At 39.6% G+C, this 17,115-nt stretch overlaps 1 gene segment (V, D, J or C); it reads right to left on the bottom strand.

Moving 5' to 3' along the window:
- The window catches only part of LOC131922436 (Ig lambda-2 chain V region MOPC 315-like), a 271,341-nt gene extending 262,432 nt beyond the window's left edge, over positions 1 to 8,909 (bottom strand). Inside the window, 2 exon segments of the V gene segment in view lie at positions 8,468 to 8,769; positions 8,864 to 8,909. Coding sequence covers positions 8,468 to 8,769; positions 8,864 to 8,909 — 348 coding nt within the window.
- Between the last annotated feature and the right edge of the window lie 8,206 nt (positions 8,910 to 17,115).

The following is a 17,115-nucleotide window of genomic DNA, read 5'->3' as shown; positions in this document are numbered from 1 at the left end:
TGTTTGCCACTTCCTACCACGACAAGCAGGTGGTCCTCCTCTAAACCCTCTCTGACTTCCTTCTGCATCGACGGTGCAAGAAGGACCCTCGATAACAGTGAAAGACAGATGGTTTGGTTGGACATCAGCCTTCCCAGAGCCAAGCCTCGTATCATCAACCTGAGATGGCAGCAAAGGATTGATGACATCTAAGAATTGAGAACACATGGGCTGGAGAGATGGCTCAGTGGTTAAGAGCACTGGCTGTTCTTCCAGAGGACCCAGGTTCAATTCCCAGCACCCACAGCTCACTAACTGTCTGTAACTCCAGTTCTAGGGGATCTGACACCCTCACACAGGCACACAGGCAGGCAAGATACTAATGCACATAAAATAAAAATAAATCTTAAATAAATAAAATAAGTCTTGAAAAAAAGAAAATTGGGAGCATTTAAACAAATGGAATTGTGAGGCATATGAGCAGAAGTGCTAACCAAAGGTAATGAAAGGCCCCCAGCATGTTGCATTTTCTACTGTATGCATACCTCAGTTAAATCGACCTGAATGGGAGAAATATTAAATTTACATCTGCCTCCAAATCAGGTTTAAACTATCAACTGAGGGACAATGCCAGATCACCATACCTTCTTAAACAGTGTTCCATATCTTCTTAGCAGTGAACTAAATTTAACATAAGATTAATCACTTCAAAAAGCAAGTCAGTGACATTACCTGCATCCACAAAGTTATGCAATCACTTTCTTAGAACAGACTAGGTGTTATGGGTAAAACCCAGAGCCAACCATTCAGAAGGACTGAAGTTTAATACAGAGTTTCTGTATGAAGGTGGCTGGAGGAGCCTAGAGAGAAGCGGTTCTCATAGAGCATCTCTGAATACACATTGCAGGGAGCTTTGAAAGACAAACAAAGAAATTGCATGCTGCTTTGCAGTTGCAGAGGGAAGCATGCAAGCAGTCTAACAAGAGCCAAGAATATGCAGTTATCTGGAGAATTTCAACCCTGAGTTTCTAGAATAGGATTGGTTGCTTTCACAGGGGACTTCCCAGGGTAGGGGATAGAAATCAAATACAGATTCATCCGACACAAGATGGAGATACCTTTAACCTATTACACTAGGTGTATAACAAATGTCCATTTTCCTTTCTTCAGCCCTAGACATCTAGTGTCTTTCTGCCTCTGAGATTATGCATTCCTGATAATCAAGCATAATACCTTGGATGTTCATCTACTTTTGTAATTCTTCACAGCCTGCTCATTTCTATTTCAAACAAACATCATGTAGTTCATTATTAATTATGGCAGTCATTTTTTCCCTTTTGATTATGATTGCTGTGTTAAGAATATAAGCATGCAAGCATTTTTGAATGAATGTTCTAAGTGTTTTAAATATATACTGCTAAAATTTGAATAATAAATGTTCCATCTATAAACTCACATGTTGGAATCTTTTTTTTTTGGGGGGGAGGGGTGTTGAGACAAGGTTTCTCTGCGTAGCTTTGCGCCTTTCCCGGAACTACTCTGTAGCCCAGGCTGGCCTCAAACTCACAGAGATCCACCTGCCTCTGCCTCCCTAGTGCTGGAATTAAAGGCGTGAGCCACCACTGCCCAGCTACATGTTGGAATCTTGGTTACTAGCTGACAAATATTTTCAAACTGAGTGAATCCTGAAGGATAAAACATAATCAATTTATTAATTCACTGATGGATTCATAAAGTGACAATATTTGAAGAAGGGAGGGATAAAAAGGAGGCAGGGTCTACTCTGAGAAGTGGGTCATAGGTGGTATGTCCTTGGGAACTTCTTCCTAGTCCCTAGTTCCTTTCTCCTCCTCCAGTGATGCTCTCTCTGCCTGTGTACAAAGTGCTGAGCAGCCACAAAATCAAACCTGTGCAATCTGAAGCTAAAGTAAAATGTTCTTCACTTTGGGTTGTTCTTTCAGGCAATTTGGTCTTAGCAACAGCAGTCTATTATGTAACTAGAGCAAAGTTATTTTTAATATTTTAATTTTACAATTATTTATAACTTCAATAATGCAATGTTGAGATGGTAAATCTGTTAAAGTTTTGGCGAACTTTGACATTCTGAATTTGGTAAAGAATTATATGTTGCCATTTTGAAAGTCCTCACTTCTCCATGTCTTTCTTGTTCCAGTTATTTTTAAATTATAGCAACCTAAGGGTTTCTTGGCAGTTTGTCTATCTTTGTATGTGAAAGTCCATCTACATGCTCTGCCCATTTTTACTGGAATGCTTGCATTTCTTTTTCAGATCAGTTGTAAAAAATGCCTTGAATAGCAGAGACAACAAAACTTTCACACATGTATGATTTCCCATTCATATGTTGATTTTTAACTTATTTGAGAACATAATTTGGTATGACATAGTTTATGGTTATTTTTAATAAAATTGCATTTCAAAGATTTTCCTATTATGTATTTCTGTTACCTCAAATTATCCATTTGAATACTCATCTTACTTAGATCTGTCCCTTTGTTTTATCATGTATTTTATAGTTTTAATATCTGCATTTATGGTTGTATCACATTTTAGGAAGTGATGGGAGGGATCCATGAGGTGGTACAATGGGTAAGGGTTCTTGCAGGCAAGCTAACAACCTGAGCTTGATTGATCCCCAGATTCCACATGATGAAGAGAGAAAACCAATTTCTGTAAGTTATCCTCCAAATTCCACATGTATGCTATGGTGTGCCTGTACACACACACACACACACACACACACACACACACACACACACACACACAGAAGAAACAAACAAAAAGTTTTAAAGAAAAATGTTAAATGGGAGAAAACCCTTTTAGTTCTGCCCAAACAAGAAAAAAATATAAGATTTTTATTCTGTTTATTCACATTGAATACAGAATATAAGGTATTAGCTATTGTAGCTGGAAGATTTTTCTTTTGTGTACTGGCCTGCTGGTGGTTGAAACAAATCTCTCCCACTCATGTCCCCCAAGTAAACACACAGAGGCTTATATTAATTACAACTGTTTGGCCATGGCTCAAACCTTTTGCTAGCTAGCTTTTATATCTTAAATTAGCCCATAACTATTAATCTATGTATTGTCACATGTTCCATGGCTTTACCTATGTCCCATTACATGTTGCTCCTTGGGCAGCTCGCTGGCATCCCTCCTCTCCTTCTTTCTGTCTCTTTGAAATTCCTGCCTGCCTGTAAGCTGCCTTGCCATAGGCCAAATGGTTTTATTTATCAAACAATCAGAGCAACACATATTCACAGCATACAGAAAGATATCCACAGCAAGCTATAATAATAAGACAGGTTGTCACGGTTTGAAAGTATTGTCCACAGTTTCAGGTGTTGAATACTTGGCCTCCAGTTGGTAGGTAGGAGGTGTGGCTATTCTAGAGTGAGTTACTGGGGGTCAGAATTTGATAATTTAAAGATTCAAACATTTCTAGTTTATTCTCTCTGCTTTGTTCTTGTAATTCAATATGTGAGCTCTCAGCTGTTCTTCCTGTCTCCATGCAGGCCCTTGTTACCTCTGTTCTACCATCATAAACTCTAGCCCTCTGGAACTGTAAGACTAAATAAAATATTCTACATCTTGCCTTAGTTGTGGTGTTTTATCATGGCAATAAAAAAGTTAGTAATACAGATCCTGCTATGCTTTGTTTCTGTTTTGATTTTTTGGAAGAATGTAGAAGACTTTGGAAATTTGCAACTAGAAAAGCAATTGAATACTGTGAGTGGAGTTTAAGGACCCATCACTACTTAGAGCTGTGGAAGCCCAGCTTAAGAGGTTTCACGGGATAACAATTTTAGTAACTAGATTCAAAACAATTTCTGTGAAATTTTGGCAAAAAATATGGCTGTTTTATGCCCTTGTACTAAGAACTTGCCTAAGGCTAAATTATAAAACAATGGGTGAATTTCTTCAGGAGAGTATATTTCAAGATAGCTAGTGTTGAATCTGTTTGTGGTTATCAGCAGTCACTCATATGCAAGTCTACAATGAAAGAAAGAACAATATGGCAGAAAGAAATTCAAAGTTTACAACTTGTAGAGGAAACAGACACTGGAAAGCTTAATGTTACAGCTCAGGCTTGTGCAGAAAGATATAAGATTAGCACCATTAAGAGAGACCCCTGCTCAGCACTGCTGAAGGTAGGGCTCTATCAGGGCAAGACTTCACTCAGCTAAGCTTCCAACTTGTGAAAGGGGAAAATCCAAAGGAGCTTTCTGCTCCCACAAAGCAGCTGCAAACAATAGCTGATAAAGGCTTCACGGGCTCTGGGATCAATCACAAGCTGGCAGCCAAACTTGGCAGTGTCATCCTGTGGTTCTGGCCTTACAATCATAAAGATGGACAAGTAAAAAGGTCCTGCAATCTTCTTTCATAATTTCAGACCCTGAGGCCAGGCAACACATAGCAGGGAAGTCCCTGCATAAAGGCTCTCATACCTCAAGAGGCCCTAGGAGGCCATAGATTGAAACTGTGATAATGAACCCGGCATTGCACTAGAGACACCAAGATTTTAGGCAAAAGCCATGAGATATCTGCCAAGGAATGATGTACATAGTGATTGAAATCAATCATTATGTGTGTTGTAGGCAGAAAATGTAGGCAAAAAATATACAAAGATGTATAAGCCAGTTGATAACAGAAAGTCAAGTGTCATGAAATCACACCAGAGAATGTCAGGTAGTTCCACCCCTAGTTGAAGAAATACTGGCAACTGATAGTTGCTGGGAGGAGAGGATAATTTTCTTCAGGGATGTGGACCCATATTTCATTAGAAGACCCTAAACTCACACACACTTTTGGTCTCAGACAATAGTCTCCCACACACACACAATACACCCACTCATTTCCACCTCCTCCAAGGCAAGGTCGCCCATGGAGAGTCAGCAGAGCCTGGTACATTCAATTGAGGCATGTCCAAGCCCATCCTCCCTGCAACAAGGCTGCACAAGTTGTCCCACCATAGGCACTGGGCTCCAAAAAGCCAGTTCATGCACCAGGATTGAGCATTCCTTGGGTATATGCCCAAGAGTGGTATAGCTGGGTCTTGAGGTAGATTGATTCCCAACTTTCTGAGAAACCATCATACTGATTTCCAAAGTGGCTGTACAAGTTTGCACTCCCAACACCAGTGGTGGAGTGTTCCCCTTGCTCCACATCCTCTCCAACATAAACTATCATCAGTGTTTTTGATCATAGCCATTCTGACAGGTGTAAGATAGTATCTCAGTGTCATTTTGATTTGCATTTCCCTGATGACTAAGGATGTTGAGCAATTTCTTAAATGTCTTTTGGCCATTTGAGAGTCTTCTGTTGATAATTCTCTCTATTAACTCTGTAGCCCATTTTTTTAAATTGGATTGCTTGATATTTTGATGTCTAGTTTCTTGAATTCTTTATATATTTTAGAGATCAGCATTCTGTCAGACGTGGGGTTAGTAAAGATCTTTTCTGATTCTGTATTCTGTGGTTTTGTCTTATTTACCATGTACATTGCCTTACAGAAGCTTCTCAGTTTCAGGAAGTCCCATTTATTCATTATTGCTCTCAGTGTCTATGCTATTGGTGTTACATTTAGGAAGTGGTCTCCTGTGCCAATGCATTCAAGACTACTTCTACTTTCTCTTCTCTCAGGTTCAGTGTCACTGAATTTATGTTGAGGTCTTTGATCCACTTGGATTTGAGTTTTGTGCATGGCAACAGATATGGATCTATTTGCAATCTTTTATATGTTAACATGTTATCCTAGCACTATTTGTTGAAGATGCTTTCTTTTTTTCATTGTAGAATTTTGCTTCTATTTCAAAAATCGTGTGTTCATAGGTGTGCAGACTGTCAGAGTCTTCAATTCAATTTCATTGGTCCACATGTCTGTTTTTATGCCAGTACCAAGCTGTTTTTATTACTATGGCTCTACAGCAGAACTGGGTGTATGGGATGGTGATGCCTCCAGAGGTTGCTTTATTGTACAGGATTCTTTTAGCTGTCTTGGGTTTTTTGTTTTTCCATATGAAGTTGGGTATTGTTCTTTCCAAATCTGTGAAGAATTGTGTTGGGATTTTGATGGGGATTGCATTGAATCTGTAGATTGCTTTTGGTAAGATTGCCATTTTTACTATGTTAATTCTACCTAGCCATGAGTATGGGAGATCTTTCCATTTTCTGATATCTTCTTCAATTTCTTCCTTCAGCAACTTAAAGTTTTTATCACACAGGTCCTTCACTTGCTTAGAGTTACCACAAGGTTTTGTTTTGTTTTGTTTTGTTTTGGTTTTGGTTTTTTTCGAGACAGGGTTTCTCTGTGTAGCTTTGCGCCTTTCCTGGAACTCACTTGGTAGTCCAGGCTGGTCTCGAACTCACAGAGATCCGCCTAGCTCTGCCTCCCAAGTGCTGGGATTAAAGGCATGCGCCACCACCGCCTGGCTACCCCAAGGTATTTTATATTATTTGTGGCTATTGTAAAGGATGATGTTTCTCTGATTTCTTTCTCAACCCATTTATCATTTGTACATAGGAGGGCTACTGATTTTTTTTTTAGTTAATCTTGTATCCTGCCACATTACTATAGGAGTTTATCAGCTGTAGGAGTTCCCTGGTAAAATTTTTGGGGTCACTTATGTATACTATCATATCATCTGCAAATAGTGAAAGTTTGACTTATTCCTTTCCGATTTTTATCCCTTTGATCTCCTTTTGTTGTCTTACTGCTCTAGCTAGAACTTCAAGCACTATATTGAATAAATATGGAGAGAGTACACAGTGTTGTCTTGTTCCTGATTTTAGTGGAATCACTTTGAGATTCTCTCCATTTAATTTGATGTTGGCTGTCAGCTTGCTGTAAATTGCCTTTATTATGTTTAGGTATGTTCCTTGTATTGCTGATCTCTATAGGGCCTTTATCATGAAGGGGTGTTGGATTTTGTCAAAGGCTTTTTTAGCATCTAATGAGAGATCGTGTAGCTTTTTTTCTTTCAGTTTGTTTATATGGTATATTACATTGACAGATTTTTTATGTTGAACCATCCTTGCATCTATGGGATGATGCCTATTTGGTCATGGTGGGTAATTTTTTTGATGTGTTCTCGGATTTGGTTTGCCAATAATATTGAGTATTTTTGCATCAATGTTTATGAGGGAGACTGGTCTGTAATTCTCTTTCTTTGTTGCATCTTTGTGTGGTTTGGGTATCAAGGTAACTGTAGCTTCATAAAAAGAGTTTGGTAATGTTTCTTCTGTTTTTATTATGTGGAACAATTTGAAGAGTATTGGAATTAGCTCATCTTTGAAAATCTGATAGAATTCTGTGCTGAAACCATCTGGTCCTGGGCTTTTTTTGGTTGGGAGACTTAATGACCATTTCTACTTCCTTAGGGTTACTGATCTATTTAAATAGTTTAACTGGTCTCAATTTAACTTTGGTATGTGTTACCTATCCAGGAAATTGTCCATTTCCTTCAGATTTTCCTATTTTGTAGAGTACAGATTTATGAAGTATATGACCTGATGATTCTCTGGATTTCCTCATTGTCTATTGTTATATCTCCCTTTTTATTTCTGATTTTGTTAATTTGGATGATCTCTCTCTCTCTCTCTGCCTTTTTCTTTTTCTTTTTTTAATTTTTATATTTTTATTTTTTCATTTTTTATTCAGAAATTTTCTACTCATCCTACATACCACCCACAGATCCCACTTCCTTCCTCCTCCCACCCTCCAGCCTTCCCTTCCAAGCCACCCTCCCCATCCCCACATCCTCTAAATCAAGGTCTTCCATGGAAAGTCAGCAGAACCCAGCACACTGAGCCCAGGCAGGTCCATGCCCCTTCCTTCCACACCAAGGCTGCGCAAGGTGCCACACCACAGGCACCAGGCTCCCAAAAACCTGCCCGTGCACCAGGATGGATCCTGATCCCCCTGCCTGGGTGTCTCCCAAACAGTTTGAGCTAAATATCTGTCTCCCATATCCAGAGGGCCTAGTCCAGTCCCATGGGGGCTCCACAGCCACCAGTCCACAGTTCATGGGTCTGCACTAGTGTGGCTGGTCAACTTTGCATGTCTTCCCATCATGATCTCAACATCCCTCGCTCATAGAATCCCTCCTTTCTCCCATCGACTGGATTCCCAGAGCTTAGCCTGGCACTCGGATGCAGATCCCTGCATCTGCCTCCATCAATCACTGGATGAAAGCTCAATGATGATAGTTAGTGTATTCTCTAGACCAGTCTCTCTGAGTTCCAGGACAGCTTGGTCTACAGAGCAAGTTCCAGGACAGGCTTCATTAAATATGTTGAAATAAAACATTTGTTAACCTTAGATAAAGGCTTTTATGACTTTCTCTGCAGTAATAGAGAACATGCTCTCTGAGCCTAGGGAGATGTAGTCACATAGTAAGGAGACAGTAGTCATAAGGCTCTACCAGGGTGTTTGTGTTCTACTTCTCCATCTGCATGTGCTATTGTGGAAATGGTCACTGTACCATAGAGCACAATAATACACAGCCTCATCCTCAGGCTGTGCCCCTGTGATGGTGAGGGCAGCCTTGTCTCCAAGCAGGGAACCTGAGAATCGGGCAGGAACACCTGGGATTCTGTTGCTGGTATCACCTATTAGACCACTGTGTACCCGGTAAGATTTTTCTTGGACCCACTTGACAAAGTTACTGGTGGTAACAGCCCCAGTACTGGAGCCACAGGTGAGTGTGACTGTCCCTCCAGGAGATGTGGTGAGTGAAGATTCCTGAATCACAACAGCCTGGGAAATGGCCCCTGCAAACAGGTGAGAAATTCAGTGGTCAGTAGTAAAGCAGAGAAAAGATGTGCACCATTGCATACCCACTCTGGCCCTAAAAGACCCCCTGACCTGTGCAGTGAGCCAGAAGTGTGATCCAAACAGAAGTCCAGGCCATGACTCCCGGTCCAGGTCTGCTCTTCTCAAGATTGCTCAACAAAAGGCAGTGCCACAGTGCTTACTATAACTCCTAACATGGGGCCGGGCACTCATTAATGCAAATGAACTCCTCTTCCAGGCTGATTATATGCTGTCAGATGCAAGTTATCGAGTTGACACAAGTTACTGATTGAATATTTTTAAGAACATAGGTCAAGAGCATTGCATTACTGTTCAGCTGCCTTTGCTTTTCCAGAGACAAAAGTGTCTTCTGTCTAGTGTCCTAGAGGGGCATCAGCAGTGCAAGCCATGCTCCACCAAGTCTTACCCTACTGACAGTGAGAATCATTGGAAAATGCAGGCCAGTGTAAAGGAGGGAATAAGGAGAAAGAGTCAAAGTAATTTAAAGAGCTCACAGTTAGTAAGGTAAGGATGGGAATGTGACTTGAACTTCATTTCTTTCTTCATCACAGTTTCACCTCATGCAAGATGATTTTGTATAGTATAATTAGTCTAAAGCTGCAATATCAGATCACCATGATGTCTCACTACACAAGTACAAAAAAATGAGTTGGAGAACTGAATGTCAAGAGCAGAAGGGGGCAAGGTTATAAAACAAGTGGATCTCTGATGCACAACACGAGGTAGCAAGCATTCCAAAACCAGTCCATTTTACAGTTAGCATCACTTTCTCATATGGCTTATCATTCTGCTCAAGTGCGCTCATGCATTAACACATGGAAATATTAATACAAGGCAGAATTATTCATCATTCAGATAACCCAAATGTGTGTCATGTAACAAAGAAACCGTAGTATATCTGTATAACTATACCCTGCACAGAAACTAGAAAGGATCAAGTGCATGTACACACAAACATATAACTGGGTTTTGGAATCACCTTGTCAGGTATTTGAAGACTGTAATTTTGGAGTATAAGTGCCTGTTTCTGAAATGATGGGATGTACTTTCAAGCAACAAAGCAGATCACTAGATTCAAGCTTCATGGGATTAATGTAGAGGTGAAAATGTAGGGTAGATAGGGAGGATTTAAATTTTTTAACAAATAATATATAATCATAACACATTTGAAAATAAGTACTTTATATAAAGTATATGTGTGTGCACTTGCCAAACTTTGTCTCTAACATGAGTATGTATTTTATGAACATTCCAGCTCAATAAACTTGTTTTAAATATCTAACAAGATTTTGACATCAAACCTATTTTGAACTTCTTCACAAAAGATTATTGATTGAAATATGATTACCGAAACAGGATAATAATGTAAATCTATTGCCATTTATTTGTAGTTCCACAAGATACATTGAATTCTTTCTAAGATAATATAAATATTTGGAGGCAAGATCTGGGCCTTGAGGCAGAAAAGCTCTGATAGGTGGACAGAAAAACAGATAGATGATACTTCCCATGAGAACCAGAGCTAAGTTTCCAATCATCTGTCCAGCATTCCCATGATGGAGAAATTATATTTCTACACAGTAGATATATTGTACTTCTATCACCTTAGGGCCTATTGGATCTAGAAGTTTCTTTCAAAGAAGGTACACCTGAGCAGTGAGGAGGTGGGGAGGGTAGAGACTACATGCTGAGGTCTCAGGGCCTGGACCTGGCTTGTGACAGAACATTCAGAGTAAAACATGGACACAGATGCAGTAGTGGTGACAGGGTTAGAGACAGTGCTGAGCTTGACAGCAAAGGAAAGGGGACACCTCATGTAGCCCTGGGGCTTGAAGGGATACAGTGAGGCCTCTGCTTGGTGAGTCATCATGCATGGCTTGTGCTGGTCATGTTAACAATGCTGACCATAGTAGACACTCATGTTAATGACTTCAGACAAAATGACATGTGCCCCTGGACTGATTATCAAGTCTCCCTGTGTATTCTTTAGACTCTCTAGTGTATATTTTATCATAGAACAAGCTTCTTATTGCTTTTTACTTGGCCATGGACTTTTTAGTATCTTAATGCCACCTAGGAAGTATGCCAGTGAAGGACACTCAAAAGATATAAGGTATATGAACCCAAGTTTTTACTCTCTTTTAGTTAACATATATTTTAATGAATATATGTTCCATTAAGATGAGTTTGAGAATAGTAAGAATCAGCTTCATCCAAGGCTGCATTCTAAGAATGACCAATACCCTTGTAAAGTTTGAGAAATCTTTGAGCAAGTCAATGTTGCTCAAGATTCCTAAGATAAATTCAAATCTGTGTGGTCCTGCAGGAGATTTCAGTTGAGTCTTGGATTCTCCTGGAAGTAGAGAAGCAGAGATCTCACACTGCAGCCACTGCTCTGGCTGCAGGAGAGTGTGGCAGATGCTCCAGAGGATACACTGTGAGGGCACATGTCATTTATATACACACTCACATATATATATATATGGTTTGGTCTGTCTTGTTGATTGGTTGTTGCTTTGCTTTGCTTTGTTTTGTTTTAAACAATATGGAAGACTTTGAGACTTTGAAAGAAAAGTGGTCAAATGCTGTATATACTGCTTAATGGGTCAAGCTAATATAAAGAGTAAAAGACAGTAATGATAACAAATATAATCACATTCATTGCTGGTGGGACTACAAATGGGTGCAGACACTGTGGAAGTCAGTGTGAAGAATCCTCAAAAAGTTTAAAAGAAAAATACCATATGTTCCAGCTATATCGCTCCATGCTATGTGCCCAAAGGAGTCAATATCCTACTCCACTGATTATTGCTCAGCCATGTTCATTGCTATTCTATTCACAATAGCTAGGAAATGAAAACAACCAAATGTCTTACAACTGAGAAAGATGTGAGGACAATGTGTGCTCTGTGGAATATTATTCATGCATAAAGAAAAATTGTATCATGTAATTTGAAGGTGAATGGATGGAACAAGAAAATATCATATTGAGTGAGGAAACCCAGGCTTAGAAAGATAAATACCACATGCTCTCGCTTCCTGGGGGCCCCTGGCTCAAAATCTTCACATGTTAGTACATATTCTGAAAAAAAAAATAGCACTAATGCCACAATTTGTAGTGGTGGTAGTTGTGGAGCAACAGAGAGGGCCATGACAGAGTAAAAGTGATCAGAGAGAAATGGGAAAAGCACAGCTCCTTTGGAAGGGAGAGAGAGATAAAAAACAGTTGGAGGAGGGTGAAGGGAAATAGCAGAAGACAACTGATCTGATAGGAGAAATGGGAAACCTGGGGCTTCCTAGAGAAGGGGAGCAAGGTAAATAGAGGAGAAGAATGGAGGTTGGGAAAACATCAATAAGGATGTTTGGAAAAGCCACGTAGACTCATATTATTAACTATTCAACTAAAATAATCTAATACGTGTAAGTCAGTATATAAATACACATACAGTTTTTAAATTTTAATCATCAGGGCAGACTGTGCTCCTCCAAAAATCAAAGGCCACCTAAATAAAACTCAAATTCCAGATATGAGAAGCCTTCTTTGGAGTTGGTGGCCAGAACTGTCAAGAGACTCCTAAAACACAACCTATTGATTTTGCCCTTTGTTACCTCCAGGAGTGGTAAGTCATTATTGTTGAAGTTACTACACACTTCAGAAACACATCCATGAGACCCGTTAACTGGAGTGACCTGAACATTCCTTTCCTAAAGTTAAAATTCCATGGTACCAGAAGGTTTCCTGCAAGCTTCCAAGGGAGGAGACAACCAACAGTCCTACAGCTATTCTGCCTATATATCATAATGTCCGGCATGGTAAGGTAACCCTAAGGATGCAGTACTGACACACATAACTTGGTATTAAACAACAGCTCTCTAATTGGAATTAAGGCCCACACAGTAAGAGAGATACCATACCATACATACCTAGTTAAGTACTCAGGGCTAGAGAAATCATGGTTATTAGATGATTACTACAATGACTAACTTATTACACCAGCATAATCTGTAATAACAATCCATCTATAAACATGTATTTGTATGCATAGATAAGTGTAATTTACACCCCTCATCAAGGAAACTTCTCTTTGTAACACATGGAGACCACTACAGAAAACCAAAATTAATCAAACCACAGAGTTGTGGAGTCCAGTCCTAATGAATACATCTACAAAACACTCCAGTATCTCAGGGATCATTGAGTAATAGACAGTGGAAAGATTGTGAAAGCCAAATAATTAGAGAGTTTGCTGTGTCTCCTAGTGATATCAGAAGTCATTCCCATAAAGTCTCACTAACAAGTCTAGACTTGGGATAGCGCAAGGCTTCACAACCAAATAAAGAAATAAGTCAACCCAAGAATGCTGAGAGTTGGAAAAATAGTCTTTCCCATAGAAGAATGCACTAATTTGCTAATTAATATCATATGATCAACTTTGCAAACATGCATACAAGTAATGTTATGTAGACCAGGTTGTATCTATGTACATAGGAGTTCATATGGATACACATGTATGTATATAACAATGAGAAAGGAGGCCGGCCATAGCTTGAAAGAAAGCAAGGCCACATATATAGGAGGGTTTGAGAAGAGGAAAAAGAAATGGAAATTTATGTAATTATAATCTTGAAATAATTTTTATAAAAAATGTAAGGTTAAAGAAAAGAGATCTGAACTCTATTAAACCGGAAAACCTAGTAGAATTGGGTAAAATTCTAGATATAAATGAATCAAGAAGGTATCCATATTTAAATAATTTGGATAATTAATTTAAATAAGTGTTGCGAAATAAAGAGGGTAAAACAGCACCAAAAACTTTTACAACGCTGACATCCTTGGATGTAGTTGGATTAACACCAGAATTTTAAAGTATTTTAAAAAGATTACAACCTATACTTCTTAATGTATCAGAAAAATATGGAAATCCAAAGAGCACTTTCAAACTCCCTCCATGAAGCCAGACTTACTCTATTGTGGAAACCATAACAAACACACAAGCAGACAAAACTCCAGTAATTGGTAGGTAGCAGCAGTTTTCCCTTAGGGCCCACAATCTGTCCAAAAATCATAGATTCTTGGCTAGGTTTATAGTGCAATGTATCTGTTCTATGTGGTTGATTTTGTGTCCAATTGGGTAGGTGTTGGCTATCCTCAAGATGCATGTGTTTTTATGTCACTGTGGGGATGTCTTGCTATTCCTTTTGTGTTGTTTCCAACATTTTCATCTGGGTAGTGCAATTGATAACATGTTCTCCTTGCACATTACATTCAAAATTGGGAGGGCTATCCCTAAGGGAGGCAGATTTCAGATCAATGACACTGTGTTGACCATAGGGTGTAGTATCCTCAGCAATAGCATCTCACCCTGATGTTCTAGCAGGCAACCAAAGCAATGTTTTGAAGGTCTCTTGGATCACACTCAAAAACAACTCAAGGGGATGTTTTTCATACTTGCCACTGTGTGGTTTTAGCTAATCTGCAGGTCCAGTGGTACATTATCACAATATGTGAAGCAACTTCAATGAAACAACATAAATGTCTATATTTTTAAATAAGAATATAAAATACTGGGTTTGCTATGATTCTCAAACATCTTTACTGTTATTTTTGTCCCTTTCCCTCTCTTTATGCATTACTCTCCTCTTCCTTCTCTCTTACTATAAAATACCTCCCTCTTCTTCCCTATGTCTATATAGTAGACCCTTCCTCTCACAGGTCAAGTCCAGGTCACTATCACTTACATTAATAGTGCATGAATATTACAAGGTAACAAAAGCAGAACTGAATTTTTTGTCACAAGCTACAGTTTTTACCTACTTCCCCATCTGCCTGGATCACTGTGAGACACATTATTTTCCCAGATGGCACAGTAATAGTCAGCCTCATCATCTGCTTGTAGCTCAGAGATGTGCAAATTTGCAGCATTTTTAGAGGTATCTTTGGATCCAGAGACTCTATCAGTGACTCCAGGCCCCAGCTTCTTGTTTGAGTCTGAGTAGTAGTACAGAAAAAACTGGGGAGAGCTCTCCTGCACCTGCTTGTACCAGTAAATGCTTTTACTACCAACATTGATGTCACTCTTCAGAGTGCAGGTGAGTCTGGCTGTTGATCTAAGAGCCTCAGAGATGGAGGGCGGTTGTGTCAGTATAGACTAAGAAAAGGAACCTGCAAAAGAGGACACCACAGTGAACAGCAGAGCTGAGATGCAAATTCTTGGGGATCTGAAGCAGAAGGGAATCACTGAGTCTAGGAGTCCTCCCCACTACTCTTAGGCCTGTTTCTACCTGTACAGAAAGATAGAATCATGAAGATGAGAGGAGTCCAAGCCATTGTAGGCACAGTACAGCTTCTCCTTAGACCAGGGTCTTCTGTCTGGGCTGTCTCAGTATCTCATCTACAGGGACCTCACAGTAGAAGAGGGCCTAGTCATGCAAATGAGTTCTCATTAACTCCTCCTAGTGGTTGATTCACAGTATGAATTCCTGATGTAGCAAAGCAGGTGAAGTGAATTACTTTTTCCCACAGAATATAAAACAGGTGGTAACGTACACATGACCGTATGCAAAGACCTCTTCCAGATCCACAGTAGAACAGTTGCTGATTCCTCACAAAAAGTGATGTCACTGGGTCCCATGTTTGTTAGGGTTACCACATGTAGGCACCTGGCCTGCAGAAACTCCAAAGAGAGACTCAGTACTTTCCTTTAAGTCACAGAGCAACTATCATTTTTCACAATTATTCAATATATCAGTTCTGCCGTGTTTCCTTCACCTTATATTTCAGACACATAAAAGGAAAACAATAGGGAGCATGGTGTTGTGTTCTAGTGGAGCCATCACTGATACATTTCTCTGAAGAATGTGACAGGCAAGGACATGAGTCTGAATGAATGAAGACATCCCAGGAGAGCTTGTTAGACACCCAGGAGCTGAAGAAGATAGTGTAAGTTCCTGGATAAATATACATTACAGTTTTCTTGTTGTCTAAAAGACAAAAATGAAGTTGGTTACATCTGGCTGGGCAAACACTTCTAAACCTTGAGGAGAAGTGGGCATGTAGAAAGGGACATTGGTGGATTGAGAAAGAAAGTCTCAGTAGTGATGGGAGAAGAGGGAAAGAAAAGGTTAGTTTTATAGTATTTGACATGAAATTTGAGAATTTAATATTTCTTAAGGGACTTGTTCTTAGTTGACACAGAGGGTTAGCCAAGGAGATATGAGGGATGGATGTCTGACTTTTATTTTATTTTATTTGCATCACTTTGTGCTAGAGACAGTGGAACTGATTTTCATGCTCAAATTCAAGAAAGTCAGCAAAGTTAGCAGAGAGGCAGAGGGTAGAATCATGGACTAGGAAAGGTTACTTATAGCAAAAGATACCATCAGACAGTAGGTAAGGTGCTGTGGTAAAGTGTTGTCATGATCTGTGCTTAAGAGGCAGATATAGTCAGGGTGACAGAGCTCTTAGGCCTGTCTCTAACTCAGTAGTGAGAAAGAAACAGTGCAAGAGAAAATAAGTGGACATAGAAAACTGATCTCCACAGAGTCTAGGTTGCCCCAAGCCTCCTTTCCAGCCTCTTCAAGAAGTGGTTGTTCCTTCAGATATGTTTTCACTGTGGCTGCCAAGACTGTTTGTGAGCCCTTCTGCTGGAGTTCAGCTTACATGACAGCCTGAAGCAGAGATAGGCTTTCAGTAGTGGGAGTGTCTAGGTGGAATCACTAGCTAAGACAGAGCCCCTTTATCCCTGAACTCTAACAGGACAGAGTGATTCCACTGCTGAGTTTCCTCAGTGAACACTGGGTAAGCCCTAAAGGCCAGCTTCTTTGAGTAAGTGGAAGTGGTATCATATCATAGACCCACAGTGCCCCCTATTAGCCAAAGGGTCCTTAGTTACCAAAGTGCAGAGACCTCAGAGTCCAGCTGGATTCTAGTACTCACCAGAGCACTGTCTGAACACACAAACACAGACTCTGCTTTCTAAATGTGAAATGGATATTTTTTGCTCTTCTGTAAAAGTTTTTACCATCGTGAAGAAATCTTTGACTTTCTTACAAAACTGAAGAAATAATAATGTGTTAATTATCCCACAGAAGAATGGCAAAAAGCAGATTGCTTGGTTGGTCTATGATTAAAAATGAGGAGATATATTTTGGTAACATACACATAAACACACACACACACACACACACACACACACACACACAGACACATACAAATACTATTTAGCTCTAAAGAAAAATGAAGTTTAAAAGAAAAAGATGAAGGAAAAGACAGACAGACTGTACAATGTTAGGCAAAGTCACAC

This window comes from Peromyscus eremicus, chromosome 12, assembly GCF_949786415.1.
Source record: "Peromyscus eremicus chromosome 12, PerEre_H2_v1, whole genome shotgun sequence".
NCBI classification, from domain to species: domain Eukaryota; kingdom Metazoa; phylum Chordata; class Mammalia; order Rodentia; family Cricetidae; genus Peromyscus; species Peromyscus eremicus.
This window is presented reverse-complemented; position numbering and strand designations above follow the sequence as displayed.